At 35.1% G+C, this 25,454-nt stretch overlaps 1 protein-coding gene across 1 annotated transcript in view; it reads right to left on the bottom strand.

Moving 5' to 3' along the window:
* The window catches only part of LOC127988019 (natural killer cell receptor 2B4), a 143,547-nt gene that overhangs the window by 113,433 nt on the left and 4,660 nt on the right, over positions 1-25,454 (bottom strand). The window contains exon 2 of the mRNA XM_052590514.1: positions 20,517-20,837. Coding sequence (XP_052446474.1) covers positions 20,517-20,837 — 321 coding nt within the window. The remainder of the gene's footprint in view (positions 1-20,516; positions 20,838-25,454) is intronic.

Below are 25,454 nucleotides of genomic sequence, written 5' to 3'. Positions count from 1 at the left end.
TTTGATCAAAACACTTGAACATCGAATTTGCTTATTTTTGCTCTAGTGCCGACAAATACATACGAAATATGTCAAAATATCCACCTTGAAATTATGCTCGAAAACTGTCAGTTATTTCTTTTTACAGTTGAGGAAAAAATGGGATATGTATTATATTGGATGCGTTCATCGACTCTTAAAGTGACCGCGCCTAATTTAGCTACTGGCTGCTGTAATGTTAATCCAAGAAAATGAAAATGAAAATCACTCACTGCTCTTGACTACTTTGTAGTTTTATCAGTCAAACCAAAAATTATTCAGACACCAGATATATTTTTTGATATATAAAGCAAAACGGTAATAATGTGAGAAATGTTGAAGGTGTCTGAATAAATGTAGGTTTGATTGTATATTTCATTTTTACATTGAAGACTATTCAGTGCTTTTTTACATTTAATTATTTAGTTTCTGTACCTGGACACCTACAAACTTGAAAAAAACGTAAACATTGTGTAAATAGCACAAATAAATAAAAATAAACGAACATACAAATTAAACAATTTCAAACAGGGCCCACTGTACAACCTTCAGCGGGGCCCCGCTGACCCCAGCTACGGCCTCCTCACGCCTGTTTCACACATACTCCGTCTGCAGTGCGTATGCAGTCCGTGTGCGTTACGTATGTGGTGCAGCACGGACTCAATGTGCTTTCACACAGGACACGTTTGCAGTCCGCTACTCGGTACGTAAACGATCGCTGCACTGCTGCAGACGCAACACTCCTGGAACGCAACTGGAATCCGCTAACATGGGTGCGTTACATGGGTGCATGGCTGCACTGCAGACGGAGTATGTGTGAAACAGGCGTAAGGTTGTTTGCACCTTGTGCAATGTGGAATTAGTTTACAGCTTTTTCAAGCACTTTGTGATGCATTTTGGAAACAGGAGATGTACATTTCAAATGCACCACCTAGCTTGATAAACCCCTTCTCAAAGACTTACTGTTTGACAGTTTTATTTGGGTAACACACATATTCTGAATGCCTTCGTCAGAATTCGAATGAGCCATTTTAATCTAGATTAATTTCAAGATCACAGTGAGCTTAATCTAGATTAAAAAAAAATAATCTATGACCACCTCTAGTTTTTTTTATTATTATTAGACCACATGCATAATTATGAGGCACGTTGATATTCTGATCATCAGAGCTGGAAAGAGTATGAAAATATTCTACTCAAGTAAAAGTGCCATTACATTAATAAAATTTCACTTAAGTACAAATAAATGTACCAGTCTAAAAATCTACTCAAGTAAAAGTAAAAAGATTCTCATTTAAAATTTACTCAGAATAAAAATTAGTTACATTTTAACCGTGAGAGGGAGGCAAAAATGGATAGGCCAAGAGCGATAATTAAAATCATCTGAACCAGCTAATCTAATCATTCAGGCTTATTTGAAAACTACATGGTATGTGTGCTGGAGCAGGGTTAGAACTAAACTCAGCAGGGCTGCGGTCCTCCAGGAACTGAGTTTGACACCCCTGGGATAGGCCTATTAATCACAAACCACTTGTTTTTAATTAAAGGAATCAGTTATTTAGAATAAAATAAATGAATCAGTGTCAACAAAATTAAATTTTTCAGTGCAGAGGAAACACAGAAGCTTCATCAGAAGTGGGATAAATACAAAATGAATAGCAGTTATTAAGACTGATGTGGTTTGGAATTGGTAAAATGTGCTTGGGAAAAAAAAACAAAACAACTATGATCAGAATATGAGCGTGCCTCATAATTATTCACACAGTGTGGAATAGAGTAATGACTGCTGAGGGCTGAAGCTTTATCAGAACTGGTTAAAATTTAATGCATTTATTACTTTTAAATATGACCTTGATTAACATAAGCATCGGTTTCTTTCATTAACAAAAAAAGTTTTAGTGACCCAACATTTGAATAGTTTTTGTGTTAGTGAAATTGTGTAAAATCCACTCTGCATTTGACTAGTTGAGATGGTTGCAGAAAATAATATTGAAGAAAATCATTAGAAAACTCACAGTGATCTGTGTCAAATCTGTTTGGAAAGTGCTAACTGACAGAATCTGTTTGTGTTTGTTCTGCAGTTGACCCTGTAGTTGTGTCTGCTGCTGAAGTGAAGTCAGTGTCAGTGCTGGTGGGAGATACAGTCACTCTACAGACTGATCTTACTGAGATACAGAGAGATGATGAGATGCAGTGGAGGTTTGAACATCAGAACACTCCTATAGCTGAAATCAACAGAGCTACGAAAATCTTCATCACATCTGACGGTCCTGATGACAGATTCAGAGACAGACTGAAGCTGGATCATCGGAATGGATTTCTGACCATCACAAACATCACAACTCAACACGCTGGACTTTATCAAGTTGAGATCAGCAGTAACATCAGCAGTTACATCATACACCACACACAGTCATTCAGAGTGACTGTCAGGGGTGAGTCCATCAATGAAATATATTTAGATTCGTTTTCTGTGAATCATTTAGATGAAAACTTATTTGCACTGAATTAAGACTAACAATCTTTATGTATGTGGTACTGTTAGTTTATTTATTTTTATCAAAATCTCAAAGCATTATACAGTAGTGGTGCTCATAATTGAGTGCATATCTCCATGTATATTTTAAGCATCATTTAGGAAATTGAATTCAATGAAAAATGAAGCTTTGAATCATTCTGTTCAGTTAAATTTCCAAACACCAGTAAATATGCCCATGTTCACTTTCACTATCATCTGATCTTATGAACACATTGCTTTTCCTTTGTTTTTACTTATATCTTATTAGACCTGATATGTGTCTTTCTGACAGCAAATGACTGCTGAATAAATTATAAACATTAAATTAGAGATAAATCAGCTTTATTACACAAGACTCAATTAGATTTAGAAAGCTCTGTGCATGTAAAGCAATATTATGTAACATAAAAAAAAAAATACTTATGAACTTCCATTTATGTTAGGCTATTGTAGCCTAAACATTTAACACAATAATAGGTTTAAATGATCTTTTGGGGGTATTTTCTTAGCCAAATTTGGTTTGCTAATAATACGATTAATTAATCACAGCACCCTGTAATTTTAATTTTAATCGACTGACAGGCCTAGGAAAAATATAAATAATTATTCTGTGGAAGGCTCAGGACTATAAAATATTTGTCCAATCATTACATTTGATCTGAATGCAATGATAGGATGTCCTGCCCACCTGTCAACCTGTTTATTTGCATATATACAGTAGGTTTTATTTTTTTATGTACTAGTAGTACAGTGTGATTAATTGTTGCATTAATTTTCATGAATGGATTACTGTTATAATTATTTAAGTTTATTTGTTATACCATAGTTGCTTTTAGTTGTTATTAACACCCCTGGTTAATAATTAGTGATGCTTAATTTCTCTGTTCATTATTCACTGTTGTGATCAGTTTTATAATGAGCTCAAATGTTCACCTGCGTTTGATCAGTTGATCTGATGAACACATTTCTCTTCTTCTCTTTGTCTGTCCTGTGATGGAAATGTTGTGTTAGACTTGAAATATGCCTTATTGAACAGTAAAGTGTCCCTGTAGAAATTATACTTCAATTAAAACAACTGAGAGTTAAATGAGCTTTATAGACTAATAGTGAGAAGTGTTTAAAATCTTTCTGTGTGTATTTAATTAATGTCTGAGTCACTGTTCCTCACTGTTCTTCATGTGTTTGTTGTGACAGATGCAGTGAAGTCAGTGTCAGTGAAGAAGGGAGAATCTGTTACTCTGCCAATTACTGAAATGAAGAATCATGATCTGATATGGTGGATGTTTGGAAACATTCGCCTAGCTGAAATCGATAAAGCAGACCAACACTTCTCCATATATGATGGTCCTGATGAGAGTTTCAGAGACAGACTGGAGCTGGATCATCAGACTGGATCTCTGACCATCACAGACACCAGATCCACAGACTCTGGACTTTATGAAGTGAAGATCATCAGCAGCAGACACATCATAAACAGTATATTCACTGTTACTGTCGGTGAGTAGATCAATTCTGTTAATATGTCATTGTAAAAGTGGTCTTATTTAGATCAGAACTCATAAAGATTAAGTTAACTTTTGTTGTGTTTACAACTCTACACTTCATTTGAATAGTTAAACAACATTCATATTTTAATCTGTTGAACTATATCAGTTAATAAAGAAGATACTAAGACTGTTCAGCTGCATAATTCATGCTGCAGTGCATGCTGGGAGTCATGAATGAGTTCTGTACTACGCTGGTACCCATCATGCATTGTGGTATAAATCTTTCTGATTGTCACCATTGATGAGATTCATACACTGATTACTGATGACATCATCACTAAGAAATAGTCAATATCACCTAGACCAGTTTTCTCTTGACTGTTCTTCTTATAGCAAATGTCTTATAAACACGGTTACAGTAGCATGCAAGTTTGTCAAAAATATAGTCAATATATGATTGTGGACACCTCTAATTATTGAAAGAAACGGATAATGTTGAGGAAATCTGACTGAATAGTCTTTTTTTTTTTTTTCAATTAATTTTGATGATGCACTTGAATAACTCAATGCATCTTTTTCAAGGCTATGAATAAGGTTTCTAAGTTCAAACTTCTCTGCTGGACTACTACATGAACTACATGAGTTTAAGTAGACACTTTACTTTCTTTTTTTTAGAAACATACATAAACACTGCATACACCCCACGTGGGACGGCATCTTCTTCAAATAACTATCCAGGTAAGAACACAACACTTGTAAATACAAAAATGACATCTAGTGGTTACTCCAAGATACTAAAAATAACATCCCAAAAAAAAAAAAAACAGCAAGGAATTTGTAAATTTGAGAACAGAATTACTGGAAAAATTATCAATAGATTTCATATTGATATTCGTGGTGAGAAGATTTGGTGGTTTCCTCACGTTCCATCTGGAGGGATGTTATCTTAATGTTATAAGATTGTATTACATTATGCATAATTCTGTTGTAGATCTATACAGGGGCCTGTTATCTGTGATATAATTAGCCTATTTTGACTGATAACTCTTTAAAAAAAGTTAAATGCTTAAATGAACACTTAAGTTTCTACAAGTTTAATGTTAAACAGGAAAAGTAATGTTATTTACTTGTGTGCTGGGGCAGATTTTGTTTGTTTATCAAGTGCAATCTAATTGAATGAATACAGTTCTATTTTTTTTTTAGTGTACAAATGTATCCAGTAAAATAAAATGATTCTCATATTTGATGTGGTTCAGTATAACTAGTCTTTCTGAGCTGTGACGAACCTAATGCAGGAAGAATAACTTTATAACCCACAGAAAACACATGAACAGAGTAACAGACATGTAGCTGGATGTAAGAAAGATGTGACAGATGTGCAGTTCTTCTGAAGCCATCAGTGCTGATGTTTCTAGTGTTTCTCATAATGACGGTCTCTCTTTATCTGTTACAGATCCACGTCTGTCTCCAGATGATCTAGATCCATGTCTGTCTTCAGCGGTTCCATATTCACGTCTGTCTTCAGATGGTCTAGATCCAGGTCTGTCTCCAGCTGCTGTAGCAGGGATCGGTGGTTTTTGTTTTCTGCTGGGGGCTGCTGTGGGTGCTGCAGCTGGTGTGATTTGCTATCGCTACAAGAGGTCTAAGGGTAAGTATCACACAACAATTCATGTAAAATGGAGGGGAAAAAAAACGTAAAAGTCTGATTACTGTTAAGCTAGTAACAGATGAAGGGCAGACACAGATCTACTGTGAGCTGTGTCTCTGTTTACAGACAGTTTCTGCAGATATTATAATAGAGTTTGATCTTAACAGATTTTTTTCTGCATGTTTTTCAGGAGGGGTCTGTGTCTTTAATGATATTCAATATTAAACCACATTACAAAAGACACAAAATTATGAAAATACTAAAGACAGCACTGATCACACATCTCCAAATTAACATAAAAAGAAACTTAGAGGTTTGACAAAGATAATACACAGATAAATAGTAAAATGATTGTATAATTATAAATACAGAATGAAACATCTGCAGGATCTTATATCATAAACCCGTCTGCACATTGTGCAATTTAAGAAAGATAAAAGAAAAGGTTTGTCATTTAATAATGTAACAGGTAAGTCTAGTAATATTGCACAGATACATTCATAGCAGCATCAGCACAGACTAATATTACTGTGAAAAACACTTAGTTCTCCATCTGAACTGAATGACCGCTTTATTCAGCTTCTGAAAGTAAGAGCACAGTCCATCTGTGTGTAAGATTCCAGGTTGATCCAGAGATCGTGACATCAAATCTGAGTTTTGTTTGAGACACAAAGTAGCAACTCGATCAACAACAGAGCTTTATATTCTGCTTTATGTGATGAAGTCTGTATTTAGTCCGTATTGTTAGATCATGCCTCCACTCCATATAATTAAGATTCATCCCCAGATAACAGATCCCGTCAGAAAATATCAGTTTTTACTGGTAACAGAACAACTCTTCAGTGAAGTCTAACACACAAAACCTGTTATCAGCAAGTCTTGCCTGGTACCAGAATACCCAAAACACTATTAACAGTCTTCTGTTAGCCAAGAAGTTTACTGAACAAAAACCCAGAGAAGAGCAGAAGCAGGAGAACATCACTGTTTTTCAATGGAAAGCTTATAAAGACTGTATTTGCTACATTTGTGTAAGCAGTACACATCAAAACATGAAGAATGAAAACGCTGTACATACCAGATTCATCGTAATAACGAGTCATAAACACATCCACAGCTGTAAATCCCGGTTTAGTTACAATGTAAAAAATTGTGCCGTTAAATAACAGTAATTTACTGGCAGCAGAGGTGCCAGTAAAGTACCATTAATTTACCACTGTTATTTTTTTTTTTACAATATTTTACCGTAAATTCTACAATGGAGATTAACTCCACTCCCTACCTGACCTACCTGAAAGACCTGAAAAAGCAGGGTTCATTTCAGTTTTATCTTTGAATTATTGTACCTATTTGTGCAAAATGATTATCATTTATTACAATACAATGTTACAGTCTTTAATGAAAATAATAAGTCTTAATGATTGATTGATTGTGGCAAGGCCTGGGAAAATCCAATATGAATTGTCTTATCACTTGTCCACAGAACATGTAGGTTAAATATAATGATATGTTAAAGTTAAAAACTTTAAATATGTACTTGAAAAGTAAACAGGATGACTTTAGCATCACTGTAAAATTTTGAGGAAGAGCTGAGCAAGTCTTGCACATGTATTTCCTGGTCTGAGAGTGACTTCCTGCTTAAACAGGAAGTAATGAATATAAAAAAAGGTAGAAATATATGTATGTGAAAGGAGAATGTAAGTGTGTGAGTGTGCCAGAATGAATTATGGCTTGTACGGCCCCTCATACTATCACTTTGTCTCACACACAAGCAGAGAGAGAGAACGAGAGAGAGAGATAGATTAAATATATATGTATCAGTCTGGCGAGTAAACAAAAAAATGTACTATCCAATGGCGATTCAATTGACATGGTGTCTGTAAGAGGGTTGGTGTATGCACAAATAAATCTGTATTTCTCAAACATGTTCACACAGTTCTTATGCACACCAGTAAGTAATCATTGTTGATAACTCCCACATGTTCTTAAGCACCAAGCTTATTTATGTTCATGATCATCTCTGTATTCAGAAATGCCTCCAATCAACCATATATGGGGACACTCATGTGAATATATATGTTCTGACTGAAATCAAGGCAAAGAAAGCAGCTTACTGACCGACTGAGAAGTCATTCTTACAGCTGAAAGATTATTTTTAGCTCTTGTAAAGAAAATATTATGACATAACTATCAGCTAGATTCTACCTATAACTGATTTGTTCATTGATTAGTCTCAACTGATCCTTGTGTTCTCCATTTGTTTTCATTCATTAAATACACACCTTTACAAATCGATCCATGACTCAACTCTCTCTTTATCTCTGTCCACACTGTGACAAAAATACTAAACTAAATTAAGCTTTTAAAAAATGTATTATTAAACCTGAATGTTTTTTTTTTTTTCATCAGTATGTTTGGCATTTCTGCTAGCTGAACTAACATTAAACTGTTTAAATGAGCATTAACCAAGATTAATGAATGCTGTGAATTACAGCTTTTACTCAGTGTTAACTCCCTTTCACACATAACATTGTTCTACATTGTTACATATTGTTACAGATTCAAAAGATAACCAGATGCAAAAGTATTACAGCTGATACAGAAACAGAAAAATCATTTATTGTACACAGTTTAAATACATTAGTATAACCGTTTATATTTGTATTTGATTTTAACCACCAAGTTCTAATTATGTGTAATTGCATAACATTAGTAAACAAATAAACAAATTTATTTTAGTTTAAAGCAGAATTATCACTTCCTGAACTAAACGAACATTTACAAAGAATCACACAATATCTTGTCAGTGTCTCTGATATATTCATCTGTTCATTCACTAATAATCTCCTTATTTCTCTGTTTCTATGTGCTGCTGTGACATAAAGCGATGGACAATATGAATATGGGTAAGTATTACAGTTGATAAATGTGTGCTACATTAGAGTAGTAGTGTTCTAATATGATCTTTTCATAGTATTTCTGCTTTATTTTTATGGTTTACAAGTTCTGCTTGTCCAGTATTGAGCTGGATTAGGTTAATATGCTGATGAATGAATCTGTAATGGATCCATGGAGAAAGGGTCAGAATGGGTGAGGGGTGTGAGACATTCAGTTTGAGGAGGTCTGAGGAGGTCTAAGTTAAGCACTAATTGGCCTAAAATCACCGTCCTGCTGTCATTTGATCTCAGTTTTATCTGGACTGTCTAAATAATATCTAAATGTTATATTTAGCAATTTGATGTGATATTCTGTTCACAGAAAGTTAATTCATTCACCTCTTATGCACATACGTAATTCAGTTGCAAGCATTTAAAAATATATATTTTATTTGTTCATTATAAGATATGAGTTGGCCTCTAAAACATTGTGGAATACTTAAAGGTCCCATGACATGAAATTTTCACTTTCTGAGGTTTTTTAACATTAATATGAGTTCCCCTATCCTGTATATGGTCCTCATGTTTCTAGAATTTTAATCGGTGTAAATTGAGATTTTTCTATCTTTCTCTGCCTTTGAGAAAATGGAAGCTCAATCAGGCTGATCTTGAATCTCCTCGTTGTGACGTTATAAGGAGAATTGTTACCTCCCCTTTCTCTGCTTTGCCCGCCCAAATATTTACATATAATTCAGTTGCAATGTCAGCACAGGCGTTTCAAACAGACTTTTATGATGTGGATTCGACAGCACCGGCACAAACAGTGAGTAACAGTGTTCATTAATGCCTGATCTGTGATCAGTGATTTCTGATGTGTAGCTAATCATTCAAGTTCACACAGACTTTCTTTCTAAATCGTTTAATACGGTTTATGTATCAGTGAATCAAGCCAGTGACTAAACGATCAACTTCCCGTTGTTTCTCTTAGTAGCATGAAACAAATCTGTTATTTAAATTGTGATTTAACTACAGAGAGCGATCAAACAACGCTCCCTTTTTTCGGAGCTGTCACACATCACGAGTATATCTGCACACTTGCCCAAACTGCCGTTACAATGAATGACGCTGTTATGCTGAACAACAAAGCTATTACTGTATTCATGTGGTGCATTCATGTGTTTGCTGTTAGCTGTGGTGAAAGCTAAGACTCTGTCTACTCAATGCTCATCACTGCAGCCTTTCATGTGATGGGAAAAGATCTAAATAATAATTATATAATCAACAAATCCACGATTTGTTCATCTCAACAGCTGTAATAGTAAAAAAAAAAAAAAAAAAAATATATATATATATATTACATTATGGCCCCGTATAAACAGTTTTTGTAAAAAATATGCTAACGATTGCGTCATAACCACTCGACTCTCTGTCGCATTACCGTACAGACAGGAGGAGAAGCTCGCAGGCAATTAACTTAATATGGCGTACTGGCGTTACATTTTAAAAAACTATACAAAATAATTAATCAGAAAACTTACTCCTGCTCACTCACGCCAAAGAACTCCCCGCTCAAGCTCGCCGTCTCTGCAAGATTAACGATGGCAGTTTGCACGCACAGCTACTAGAAGATTTACATCTGTCAGACAGGTTGCTGACGTCGTCAAGCTTCGTTTGAGTCTGCGCGTCAGAAACTAAAGTGCTAAAAAACGCTAAAAATGGGCTTCACTTGTCTCAATTGAGTTCCAATGGGGTCGCTGTGTCCATTTCTTTTACTGGCTATGTCTAAATCCCATCTGGGGGACCGTACCGCTCAAATGGTTAAGCAGCACTGAGTAGAATGATTGGTGAATGACATCAAAGTACCGCAAGAGCGATTCGAAAGTTTACAGAGTTTTCTACTTTGTAATGTCATTGAGCAAGTGATGTTTTTTTTTTCCAATAAAGTCAATTAAGCTTGAGAAGCAGAGTCCCAGATATAATATTGCTTTAAAACTCCTTGCTAACTCCTTGTTAGAATAGAGACACTATATAGTGACATAAACTCCTCGTTATTCAGTAGGGAGATAACTGAGTACTATTATTATTATTATTATTATTATTATTATTATTATCATAAATTAGAAATGTCATGTTATTTTGTGAGAACAAAGATTAATTGCTTAAACAAGACAACTTATATATTTGTAGAAAGTTTTGACACCACAAACTTGAAACCTAAAAACTGTCCTTGTCCTATACATCATCTCATTTTTTAAATTTCTGTCATTGCCTCTGTGTTTTCTTTTACTTTCCACAGGAACTAAAGAGAACGGATATGACTCTTCATGATTCCCCGGTGAAAATGAGAAATGAACCCATGTCTGTTGAGCTGTTAAACTCTCATGTAAAATGATTAATTGTATTTGTGTTATGATGTTACTCTTCATACCTGTCAACCTATTAACTATACTAGTTTGATTCACACAGCTTAGATGGAGTTTATTTTTACAGAGCATCAACAGAGTTGTGCAAGTGTTTGTGTTTGTTCCCTGCATTTCGAAGATGCTTGTTTTACAAACAAGGACCAGTTTGACGACGGATTTGCACATCGTTTATTTCTTAAGGATAATGCAGTCCCAACGAAAAAGGGTCACGATCGTCTGTTGGAACCGCAGGCGGTGAGTAAAACTGCTTAAAATATCTCTGCCTCCTTGTTAGTGCGTCCGCCTCCCATGCCGGAGACCCAGGTTCGAGCCCCGCTCGGAGCGAGTCGTTGCTGCTGCTGCTCTCGTTCAGTTTCAGCCTCTGGATCTGATTCTGGATCATAAATAAACGGCTGAATCTGACTGTTAGCCATGGTTTGTTTGGATGTTTTTTTCCTCACGGTAATGTCACAGCTTCCACATGCTCTCAACACAAAAGCCTACTCGCGCTCGTGATTCTTTAGCTCCGCCCACACGTCACGCCTCCAGTCGGTCGTGTTTTTCCGGGAAAAATCGGTACAGACTATCTTTCTCTTATGAATATAATAAAACTAAAGACTTTTTGGAGTTATGAAGGATGCAGTACTACTCTGTAGGTACTCAAGATTAACAGGAAATTGAGTGAAAACGAGCATTTCACCCCCCCTTTAAATGAAATGTTCCCTCCTGGTGGAATGACCTCCCCAACTCAATCCGAGCAGCTGAGTCCTTAGCCATCTTCAAGAATCGGCTTAAAACACGTCTCTTCCATCTTTATTTGACCTTCTAACTTTAGCACTCACTATTCTAATTATGCCTAAAAAAAAAAAAAAAATCTAAATCTTGCTTGACCTCCTTAAGGTCAGATCAGAGTCTCTCTGTGACTGTAACATTCTCTTCACTTTCAGAAGATGAAGTGTTTAATTCAACATCTGTCCAGTGTCACATCATCCGTTCAATCTCTGTTAAAACTTATGTGACGCATTTATTGCAGGAATTTCTTTACATTTATATTAATTAAGTATTGTTTTATTTTTCTATTTTCTTAAAAATGTTCTTGCCACAGTATATTACATTTCTGCATTTATCTTATATCCGTTTGTATTTTGTATTATCTGAAGTGAATTTGCCCAGATGTGACTGGGAAATTGTTAACTCTGATAGTCTGCTGATGATTAATCAGTGTTGTATGACTTTTTAGATTTTTCATAGTTCTTTGATATTTCATTAGAGAAGCTTTTGCTGAAATCATTTGTGTTTGCTGTTTTGAGCCAAACATATAGGTTTCATTAATGCTGTTACTGAATAAAACAAATGAAAGTGGAGTCTATTGTCTGGTTTATGTTCATCCTAATCCTAGCAGACTGTTATACTTTTTTTGATGTATGAAATAATAATGTTTTTCGGATATATATTATCCTGATTTTATATGGTTAGTATTATTGTATAACAAATTGTAAAGGACAATTGTACAGTTAACTAAATGATATGTGTGTGTATATATATATATATATATATATATATATATATATATATATATATATATATATATATATATATACACACATATCATTTAGTTAACTGTACAATTGTCCTTTACAATTATTACAATTATTAATTACATATATATATATATATATATGTATTTATTTATGTATGTATGCATGTATGTATAAAACTATATGAAAACTCTGTTCACTGTTTACCATTTTCCAACTCATATTTTATACACTGTGTGATTTAAACTTGTAAATATGAGACAGGTGTGACACTTCATCACTTGTAATTTCTGGAACCATCTAGAAACATGAAATTATCTGCAAGTTTTCAAGTATTTGATTTTTGCAAATTAAGTGTTTTTTTTTTTTTTTTTTTTTTTTTACAGCATTAACTAATTTAAGAAAGAAAATAATTCTTAATCCATTCTAAATAAAACTGAATAACACCCGCAGGTTGCAGTGTTTTAGCAGCGGTGCCTATTCATAAGTTTGATTGCAGAATATATAAGAAGTTCAGTATGTCAATAATTTGTTCTTGATCAGCCTACACTTGTTCAAACATATGAGTAACAAATACATTAAAAAGTTTGATAAACATAAATTGCAAACACAAAGTTGGACGTGGAGTTGTCTAAATAGTCTCCTAACCGAGTGCTTCACATCTGAACACTGTTCCAGAACAGTAATGTGTGTCCTGTGCATTTTATGGAGGACAGTTTCCTGAACATGGAAGAGTACAGCCAGCTGTGCACAAAGACTGTTTCTAAAAAATGGTGAAATTAGGACAATCTGGCACTTCTGAGAGCCTGTGAGTGTATTTTGTTATTTACATATTTTAAAATTCATTATTTTTGACTATAACTCTCAGGCAACAATCAGTCGGGCAATAATCCAGCCACAACACTAAAACAGAAGAGGACGATATCATTAAAACGCACTCCTTACAATGAATCTGTCACATTATAAAACTGCTACCTCCTTTAACGGTGCATCATATTCTGATCTCAGTGACACTCGGACAGTATTTAATAAAACTGCTACCTTTCTTTTGATGTGCTGAAGCTGCTGTGATATCCACATAAAATCATCCGCTGGAAAATCAGTAGAAGTAGCGAGGAAGTGAGAGAACACATCTCACTCTTTGCCATTCTATGAAGTTCTAAATCTGCCACGACATCCAAGAGAAGAAGCGAGAGTGCACACAAACTTCATTATGTCCTTATGTAATGCTGGGGCTGATTAGTTGAGCATTGTCACACTGTAAACCCTAATGTTGTCTTGACTTAAAAAATCAAGTAATGTTGACTAAACATTGCTCAAAATTTTGCATTTTGGCCCTGCCACTTAAAAATATGAGTTAATTTAACTAATTTACCTTCAAAATGCATAAACTTAAGATTTCAAGTGTTGTGAGCTCGAATTTTGATGGGTTACAAAATTCGTCCTTTTGGTCTGTTTGGTTGCTGAACTAAGTTTCAAGAGGAAGTTTTTCTTTGTGTACTATGTTCAGTGACTAAAATTATATATATATATATATATATATATATATATAGAAACGAAAGAGAAAAGAGGAAGAAAAACACCATGGTCTGGAGTTTTTTTTTTAATATATATATATATACACACACACATACATACACATATACATATATATATGACATAAAAAATATAGAAGAATGTTTTGTGAAAAAAAAACAATGTACATAATTACATAATCACAAATGTGAATATGCAAAACAAAAACATTAAAATGTAAAGAAAGTACTCAGGCTCATTTACAAATAAATGACATTACAACGATGAATAATGTATACATCTTATTCATTTCATGTTTAACTTACATCACAAAAATAAACTGTTACAATGTGACAAAAAATAAAAATAAAATACCTGTTATGTACCCAGAGAATGGCTTATAAAAATGTATTTGTTAAAGTGGTCATATGATGCTGCTAAAAAGAACATTATTTTGTTTATTTGGTGTAATGAAATGTGTTTATGCTGGTTAAGGTTCAAAAAACATTATTTTCCATATACTGTACATTATTGTTTTTAATCTATTCCCCTACCTTCTGAAACTGGTTGATTTTAACAAAGCTCATTGGTCTGAAAGGCGAGGTGTGCTGTGATTGGATAGCTGTCCAGTGCGTTGTGATTGGCCGAATACTTCAAGCTTGTGATGGAAATGTTACACCCCTTACCATATTGTGACAAAACATTTAACCCATTATAAACATGATTTCTAGTCATGTCCTCTTTTGGAAGGCCAAACAAAGTAGCTTCGCTTTCTCAATTAAACAGCGTCACAGACCACAGCCTTTAGTGAGCGAAGGCCGTCTTGAGGCGGCAGAGGCAGGCAGCTTGAGAATGGCGCATACGGCTGATTTGACAAAGGAGCTTGTGGCAACCACTTCGTCCACAGTGGAAGCCGATTCGGCGAACCAAGGTGCAAAGTTAATGTATTTCCTCATCAAAACTAACAACGTCTATACGACATGGTGGTGACAACAACATTACAATGGGAATAAAAGGTAAACTATTTTCTTTGCGTGAACATATGGGCGGCGTTATGCAAATCTTCCCACATAGTGATGTAAAGATGTGGGTGCGTGTTAGAACGAGCCGTTTTAGGGGGGCGTGGTTGACTCTTAACTTTTATAAAGAATATATCTCTTTGGATTTGAGACTTTCTTTTAGAGCTGTAATCGGGCCTTAAAAGTTAGGCCCGACAGGACCCGAGCCCGACAGGTTTCGGCCCGAGCCCGACAAGTACATTTTGATTGACAGCTTTTTTAAAGCCCGAACCCGTTTACAGCCCGACATTATTCAAATGTGCGCACGCACACAGCTCTTTTGCCTTTTGTCAACAATGAGTAATTTATTCATGTTTTAACATAATTTACTCATAACTAACATAGACTAGACCACTTGGAAGTTGGAATAAAGAAATAAAATAAGTCTTCTGTGACATCGTAACATCTCAGCATTCTAAACATAGACTCATTTAACCTATAAATAGACCAACGCACCAATAAAAACGAGTAATTAAAAAAAAAAATTAATTAAGATAAATTTTAAATTAAGATGGGTATTTGGCAATAACGAAATTAAGATAAAGGCTCCGCGGGATTTACTTTATTTAATAAAAGAATAATGCCAACATTAGCATAAATACTCTGTCAACATTATGCATTTAAGACTCAATGAATATTTAGCTATCATTTGAAAAACCTTTACTCACAGAGATTAGGCTCGGTCTACATGTTTTTGTGGAGGAAAATGATTGAATCCACTGTAGATGTCTTCAGCGCGCTCCTGCGCTCACTGATGGTGCGTCATTATTCACTCATTATTCTCATTATAAACATGGTCAAAACTTTTCCACACCTCAGAACTTTGCTTTAGTTGCTGGTGCAACCAAAACGTAATCACCAGAGGCAAGCCTCCGTTACACCTGCTCAGCATTCATTTTCGCATCTTTCTCGCGCTAATCGAAACACATCACATGACCGCTCGTTTACATGACCTCGCAAACCGGAGCGCAAGCCCGAGCCCAGCCCGAGCCCGCGTAAAATGATAGAAATTAAGCCCGAACCTGACCGAACCTGTCGGCGAGACAGGATGCGATGCTGTGATCATCGGAGACTCCATCGTCCGACACGTCCGTGCTACGTTAGCCGAAGGTAGTGCACACTCATTGTTTGCCTGGTGCTCGTGTTCTCGATGTTTCTGCGCAGATACCCGCGATCCTGCGGTCGTGCTTCACGCCAGGGTTAACGACACCACGCTGCGGCAGACGGAGACGCTGAAGAGGGACTTCAGCAGCCTGATCGAGACGGTTCGCAGCACGCTCCCGCGGCGACGATCATCGTGTCAGGACCACTGCCCACGTATCGACGAGGACAAGAAAGGTTCAGTAGACTTTTTGCTTTAAATGAATGGTTGTTGTCATGGTGTAAAGAACAGAAACTGCTATTTGTTAATAACTGGAATCTTTTCTGGGAGTGTCCTAGACTGTTTCGTGCTGATGGATTACACCCCAGTCGAGTCGGAGCGGAGCTTCTCTCTGACAACATCTCCAGGACACTTCGCTCCATGTGACTAGTAAGACAATTCTCAAATAACTATTATGATGAGTTTTGTTCCACCCGCTTAAATAATAAAAGTACTTGCGCTGTAAAAACTATAAAGACTGTGTCTGTTCCCCGAATAGTGAGGTCAAAATATAAATATAATGTGGGATCTAGAAAAAATCTTATCACAATTAAACCAGAAACAAGTAAAGTAAATGAACAAAAACAATTTTTAAAGTTTGGGCTCATAAATATTAGATCACTCACACCAAAAGCAGTTATTGTAAATGAAATGATCACAGATAATAGTTTTGATTTACTCTGCTTGACTGAAACCTGGCTAAAACCAAATGATTATTTTGGTCTAAATGAGTCTACTCCACCAAACTACTGTTATAAGCATGAGCCCCGTCAGACTGGTCGTGGCGGGGGTGTTGCAACAATATATAGTGATATTCTCAATGTTACCTAGAAAACAGGATACAGGTTTAACTCTTTTGAAATACTTCTGCTTAATGTTACTCTGTCAGACATGCAAAAGAAATCTAATGTATCTCTTGCTCTGGCTACTGTGTATAGACCACCAGGGCCGTATACAGAATTCCTAAAAGAATTTGCAGATTTCCTCTCAGACCTTCTAGTTACAGTTGATAAGGCGCTAATCATGGGAGATTTTAATATTCACGTTGATAATACAAATGATACATTAGGACTTGCGTTTACTGACCTAATAAACTCCTTTGGAGTCAAGCAAAATGTCACCGGGCCCACTCATCATTTTAATCATACACTAGATTTAATTATATCGCATGGAATCGATCTTACTGCTATAGATATTGTACCTCAAAGTGATGATATTACAGACCATTTCCTTGTATCGTGCATGCTGCGTATCACTGATATTAACTATATGTCGCAGCGATACCGTCTGGGCAGAACTATTGTTCCAGCCACCAAAGAAAGATTCGCAAATAACCTGCCTGATCTATCTCAACTGCTATTTGTACCCAAAAATACACATTAGACGAAATTACTGACAACATGGGCACTATTTTCTCTAATACGTTAGAAACTGTTGCCCACATCAAATTGAAAAAGGTTAGAGAAAAACGTACTGTACCATGGTATAACAGTAATACTCACTCTCTCAAGAAAGTAACTCGTATTCTTGAACGCAAATGGAGAAAAACTAACTTGGAAGTTTTTAGAATTGCATGGAAAAACAGTATGTCCAGCTATAGACAGGCTCTAAAAACTGCTAGGGCAGAGCATATACACAAACTCATAGAAAATAGCCAAATCAATCCAAGGTTTTTATTTAGCACAGTGGCTAAGTTAACAAATTACCAGATGCCACCTGATTCAAATATTCCACCAACATTAAATAGTAATGACTTTATGAATTTCTTCACTGATAAAATAGATAACATTAGAAATACAATAGTGAATGTAGATTCTACAGCGTCCAACACTTCAGTTTCATCCATCGCACCCAAAGATAAACTGCAGTGCTTTACAACTATAGGACAGGAAGAGCTAAATAAACTAAATAAATGTATCACTGTATTTTGTATGCCAAAATCATCAGTATTAAAACAATAAAAGACCTGAAATATTTCAGTTGGTGTGCAATGAATCTAAAATATATGAAAGTTTAATTTTTATCATTACATTATGGAAAATAATGAACTTTATCACAATATGCTAATTTTTTGAGAAGGACCTCTATATATATATATATATATATATATATATATATATATATATATATATATATATAAATGCATACTGGTATGATTGATATTTGAGGTATTACTATTTTTGTAAAACCCTTATGGAAAAAATAGCAACAATTCTTCTAGAACCAAGGCTAACTGTTGCACTGACACTGTCCCTATTGCATTTTATATTGCCTTATAATAAACTTTTTAATAAACTGGATAATGCTGTGTGTTTATATAATGTGTTTATATTCAGCCACCATTCAAATCTGATTTTGAATTCTGATTAATTCGCATTATTTAATTATGACACCCTGCTATTATAATATAGGCCTGTGTAAGATTCGAAGATGAATCTATGCTTTTTAGGTAAATATTGGGTTTTCAGTTAAACTGACAAATTTCAGATTTGTATTTTCATGATAGCTGCATACAAGTATAAAACAAAATGAAAACTACAACATATTTTAGATGTTTATTCATATTAACAGTCTAATTAGGAATTGTAAAAAAAAAAGAATAAAATGAAACATTAAAGAATTTTGATCGTTTTGGACACCAAATGGCCCTGATACGTCAGATTCGAGTAATAAACATTTTCCAGAGGAGTTCAGAGCAAAGCATTGGTAAGCAAAGTTTCATTTTAACATCATTAAACAATTAAACCACACATATTTTAGTATTTAACATTAAAACTACAACATATGCAAGAATATGTATGTCTATCAGTCCCTCCAGGATTGATTTTTGCAATCAAAATGATTTTGTTGCGGCTTTTCTTCAAATTTGCGATGCTATTTGCAGTATTTCTTATCATTTCTTATAGTTTGGAAGAGGGCTTGGTGATCTGCAATACGACTGTAAGATGTTTCCTGTCAGATGTCAAATATAAATTTATTAGAATTCATGTAAAACTGTTTATCAGAGTACACAGCAGATGATTCCCAGATCTTTAGCAGACGTCTTACAGATGTAACAAATATATTACATCTGATAAAGTGTACTTTTATTATTGTCAATCATAATAAATATAATTTTATGAATACACAAATATATAGGCTATATTAGGGAGTGGAAATGGCCTATAAGTACTTCTCTGCAGCCATTTACTAGTGGTCATTTAATATATATATTTTTTTGTTTTTTTTTTTAAATAAGTGTTTGCTTTCCTACATTATGAAACTTAGTTTTATACATGGAAACCTATGAAGGATGAGCAAATATCGTCACATTAAAAATAACTTTCAAATTCGGTAATACTTAAAGCTTTGAAGTGCTGGGAAAAGTTGTGTGAATCATTTAAAATCACTCGAAAACATTCCACCATTTCTGCCACAACGGTGGAGATTGTGTTTATTGAACGATGTTTTCCTGGCTTCCACATCAGTGGTATTTGTTCGGATTCTGATATCAGCTTGAACAGAATTCTGCGCCGAATTTGAAAGCTTCTCACAAGATTTCACAAAGATTTTATTGTTTCTACGGTGAATTCGACTGCTTTCTTCACACTACCCCAGCGCGGTGTATAACAGTCTTGCGGCTCCGGCTCGAGCAGATAAACGGTCTGCGCAGCCCAAACTAGTAGCGCGGATTCGTTCCGCTTTCGGTTTGTTTATCCAAAGTAGCTCTTGTAAATTGGTCCTGATGAGAACGCAAGGCCTTTCTTTGACTGAATGCGCACATTGCGATGACGTTACGGGACGCTTCTAAGCCCATATTCAGCGGGACATTTGCGGTCTTTTGCGAAAATTGCGGAGTTTGCTTGATTTTGTGATAAATTCAGCGATCGCGAAATCCTGGAGGGACTGATCTGTATATATCTGTTCTGTTTTCTTTTTCTTTTCTTTTTTTGAATATGCAATCTGTTCCGTTTTCTTCTTTTAACCTCTAGCAGATCTGACGTCATTGACCAGAAGAACAGCAGCAGCTGCAGAAGCCACGCCCATCAGAATAGTAACGACCAATCGGATCACAGCTTCAACAGTATTGTAATAATGGATGTGTATGTCTGTAAACAAAATTTATTATTTACTAAATAATCATTTTCAGTAAGCTGACTGTAGTCTCTATAGATGAACTTAAAAACTAAACTTTTACTGATGTTTAAAACAAATACATGAGTGAGTTCAAGTTCATTCATCATTTCCTTCATTGATCTGGCATCTTGAGCTATCAATTTCAGTAAAATCAACTAATTAATTTGGTGAATTAAATATGCTTGTATCAGCTCTGCTGTACCTGAACATGTGTGACAGAGTTGAGTGATGTCCAGATGTGTGGTGTGGTTTGTGATGGGATTGTTGATCACACAGCTGTAGCTGTTTTTCTCCTGATATTCCACCTCCAGAGGTAGAGAGAGACTGATGCTGAGATCAGACACACTGATGCTGGACAATAAACTGTTTCCTTTGTACCAGGAGAGAGTCACATGACCCACATTCACCACTGAACACAGCAGTGAACAATATGAAGATGATGACGAAGATGATGATGATGATGATGAAGATGAACATGAACAGCATGAACAGTTTCTGTTGATGACAGGAACTGGCAGATGAGCTGAAAAAAAGGGGTATTAACTTGAGTAGATCAGGAAGTGTTTATTGCAGCATCGGTCAGTCGAGTTTCTTATATGACAGTGATCTTCACGTCTCTTTCCACATTTATAAAATATTATTACACATGGACAAGTAACAAAGAAGAAACTGATGCTTTTGTTATTTTATTACTTAGTTATCAAAATAAAAGTAAAATAAATGACCTTTCATTTACAGGTAAATAAAAAGGTGAAACCAGTATTTAACTCACCGTAGACAGTGAAAGTGAATCTCTTTCTCACACTCTTGCTCTGTAGTTGATAGAGTCCAGTGTGTTCAGTTCTGGTGTTTGAGATGATCAGAGATCCAGTTTGATGAACCAGCTTCAGTCTGTCTCTGAATCTCCCACCAAGAACATCATCAAATACAGTGACGCTGCCGGCCATTACACTGATTTCAGCTATTAAAGTCTTGTTATATCCAAACCTCCACTGAATCATATCTTCATCCATTATGTCAGTAAGACCAGAGTCTAGAGTGACTGAATCTCCCTCCATCACTGACACTGACTCCACTTCATCTAAATCACCAAACACATCTGAAGAATATAGACACAGATTTGATGTTTTACTTAAATACTCCACACAGAACAAAACTGCAGCTCAGTTCAATCTTTAAAGCCCTTTATTTCTAAACATACACTCAGCTTACTCATGTGAAAGATATAGACGCAACAGATTACAGTATCGCGTGCAGCAGCCGTCATCAGTCCCTCTTCAGATCAATCAGTCATCATTTCAATGTCATTGTTTACAATTATAATGTGGCAAATTATGGTCATGAATTATTTGAAATAAAACAGATTCACTTTTGTTCAACCTGCCATATTTTTCACAATATGTTGTTTTGCATTTATTGTGAAATGTTATTTTGGAAATTCTCTGGATGTTTAAAAAAGACTGTTAAATAAAATCTATGAAAATAAAACTAAAGCTAGAAGTGATGTCATAAAATGAATATGATTATAACTTACCAAGCAGACGACACAAGCAGAACAAAACATGCATGAGAACCATTTTTCAGATAACAGCACTTGACGTGTCTGAACACTTGTGTATGTGTCAGATTGTGAACACAGGACAGTGTTAAACTGCGACAGTGTTGCATGTGTTTCATCCACCAATAATAGTTGAGCACCACTCACTCATTACACATGCACACGCTTCGGCTTGCATTGGTTATAAATATTCAGTTATATATACTAATATATACTATATTAAACTAATATAATGTGCAAAAAGAAAAGAAAAACAAATTCTCAACCATCGCAGTTGTGACAGAACAGGTGTCATATGTGCATGTTTAGCATTTTTTAAGAACAGCAGCTAAAAGCATTAGCACCTTGAGCTCAACAACTAACATGTGTCTCATGGATGTTCTGCTGAATTTACTTCAGTGCATGTGTCATACACACACACACACACACACACACACACACACACACACACACACACATGTTTGTTTTTGTGAAAAGTGGGGACATCCCATAGGTGTAATGGTTTTTATACTGTACAAACTGTATATTCTATCGCCATTCACTAACCCTACCCCTAACCCTAACCCTCACAGGAAACTTTGTGCATTTTTACTTTCTCAAAAAAACTCATTCTGTATGATTTATAAGTGTTTTGAAAAATGGGGACATGGGATATGTCCTCATAAGTCACCATCTCCTTGTAATACCTGTGTCATACCCATGTCTTTATACAGAGTTGTGTCCTGATATGTCACAAAAACATGCCCACACACACACACACACACACACACAGACACCCTCACCTAGCAACAGATCAAACCTCATCTCATGAAGTCATTAGAAGTTTCACTTTGACTCACAGATCACAGAAGTAGCTAGAATTAGATGCATCCCATCACTCATAGAGATTCTTGTTTTGTTTTTCTGTTTTGTGTAAAGTCAAGTCAAGAATCATCAGGAGCTATTTTATGAAATAACAGTTATCCACTCAAGAACAAAATACAAGGCAATGAAGTTGTATCTATTCAGATCCCAGCACATTCAGGCATTATAGGGAATTATTATAAAATATTAGATTTATAAAATAGCCAATCAAGCTTTGGAAAATAAAAAAGAATTACGATGCTGAAAACAACAACAATATTTGAAACAATACACACTTAATAAGAAAACATCAGAATGGATTGTGTGGACACTGGAGCACAGAACATGTTTTTGATATTTGCAGGAAATATGAAATGGAGATGAAGGATATGATAACAGACATGGACAGAACAGGACTAACAGAACATGGAGTAAAGAACATGGGAAGTGTTGTGAGTGAACAACTGCTTTCTAATAAATACAAGACTACAGACGAGAATATGACATGTAGGGCTATCGTATTTTGCCAAGTGTTTGTATGTTTATGTTTGTGTATTAGTCATGTGCTTGTAGAAGAAGTTTGGAAAGAAAGATGAAGGTTGTAATAAGTGCCTTCGAACCTTATGTCTCTCATTCATTTTATATAACTGCACTAGTTCTTTTTTTATTATTATTTTTCTAAATTATTTATATTCAGCCTAAGTAAAGGGTTAAAATATGTGGTTGTGCTGTTGCTTTTAGTCAGTATTCATCATCGGTGAAAGCATGACTCATAATGTACTTTTGTCTGTGTACATTTAGACCATCTGTGGTTTTTAAATAAATGTGTTTTTATTCAACTGTCAGTTCAGGCTAATTCTGAATCTATAGTTCATTGGCATCTTTTCAAATATAGGCTAATTCATAAAGGTTTATCAGTTCCATACGTAACATTCAGTTTTCAGTTCAATTCTACAGTTATTTATCAAGTGAAATTTATTTCTATTTGTGTATTTGTGAAGTTTCTTCCTTCGTACATTTATAAAACAAAATGAAAACAGCAACATAAACTGAGACATAATAATAATAATAATTAATCAAATGAAATATCAACGTCTATACAGTGTTTGACCACCAGATGGCCACAATACACCAGGTTCCGGAAATAAACCTTTTATGACTCAGTTTAGAGACCAGAACAGAGTGCTAGATGACTTTTCTTTTCTTTTCTTTTCTTTTCTTTTCTTTTCTTTTCTTTTCTTTTCTTTTCTTTTAAAACCTTTCCAAATGTTTAAAATAAGATCTGGGGTGGTGGCTCAATATATGTTTTTCTTTAGCATGTCCTCTATAGGCATAATATGTAATATATATATATAGATATGCTTTAATTGGGAAAATAACACTCTGAGGCCTTCTGCAAATCTTGTGCATTTTGATAATATTATGTGTTAGGTTTTTTTTTTTTTTTTTTTTTTTTTTTTTATCAGCTATCATATCCCACTGATTTTAAGAATAAATTATGGGTAGGGTTAGGTTTAGGGGTAAGGATTGGGTTAAGTCTATATTTTTGGACAACAATGTTGATCATCAAAAGATGATGATCCATGAAAATGTCTTACTTGGCAAAATCACTTCCTGACAACTAAAATGACTAAATATATTTGCACAATACTTCCTTAAAATGTTGTCGAATTAAATTACAAATATTATTTTTTTGCACTGGAAAGAACATTCTAGAAGTCTAATTATATTGAATAAGTTTGCACAAGGCTACAGAAAACTGATGTGTTTATTTTTCTTCAAATGCAGTCTAAGCCGATGAGTTTTGAATGTTATATGTTGTATTTGTTTAAGTTAAAAATAACAAGTATTATAAACACCACAAATCCATGGTTCATTGTTGGCAAAATGATCATGATAGCCTTTATATTTCACATCTATGTGGTTCAGTCTTGTATATTGATTAGGCCCACTTTGCTATTCTATAAATATATAGGCCTAATAAGTTGTATTATAATATGCTATAATGTATGAAATATATTTATCTAAATGTATCAATTAGTTTCCAAAATATTCACCAGAAGTCATCATTTCAGGGGTTATTTTTCACAATTTTCTTCCATGGGGGCATGTCACTGGACATTTACTCCTGGAATGTGAGTGGTTTTTGTCGAGAAAACCTGGCAACCCTAGATGGGGTAAGCACTGGACGCGTAGCTGTAATTATTTACATAATTTTATTTTTCATAGGGCAAGCAGAGAAGCCCTGCAGGCCCTGACGGCCCACCACTGCTTAAATGCTGTTGTAGTTTCGTTTCTGACGGTGTTTACATCTGCGTTCATTGGGATACATCACACAGAGAATAAAAGGTAATGAGGGACCTGCGCTCTCTACACACAGTGTAAGGGACCAACTCCCAGGTGAAGCATCATCCCAGTTATCATTATAAAAAAAAAAAATAATAATAATAATAATTAGATGGAAATTAGCCATGGTTTTACTATGAATAAAACAAAAAATCATGGTTCTTGTAGTAATGGTAACCAGTCGTGGCCTACTGATTAGAGCAGAGGTGTCAAACTCAGTTCCTGGAGAGCTGGAGCTCTGCAGAGTTTTTTACACAGACAGTGTAGCTTTCACTTAAGCCTGAAGGACTTGATTAGTTGGATCAGGTGTGTTTAATTAGGGGCGAATCTAAACTCCACATGGCTCCGGCCCTCCAGGAATTGACACCTCTGGGTTAGAGAGTCACTCTGAGT

The sequence above is a fragment of the Carassius gibelio genome, chromosome B22, assembly GCF_023724105.1.
Source record: "Carassius gibelio isolate Cgi1373 ecotype wild population from Czech Republic chromosome B22, carGib1.2-hapl.c, whole genome shotgun sequence".
Classification (NCBI taxonomy): Eukaryota; Metazoa; Chordata; class Actinopteri; order Cypriniformes; family Cyprinidae; genus Carassius; species Carassius gibelio.
Note: the sequence above shows the minus strand (reverse complement) of the source record. Positions and strands in the feature narration are given on the sequence as shown.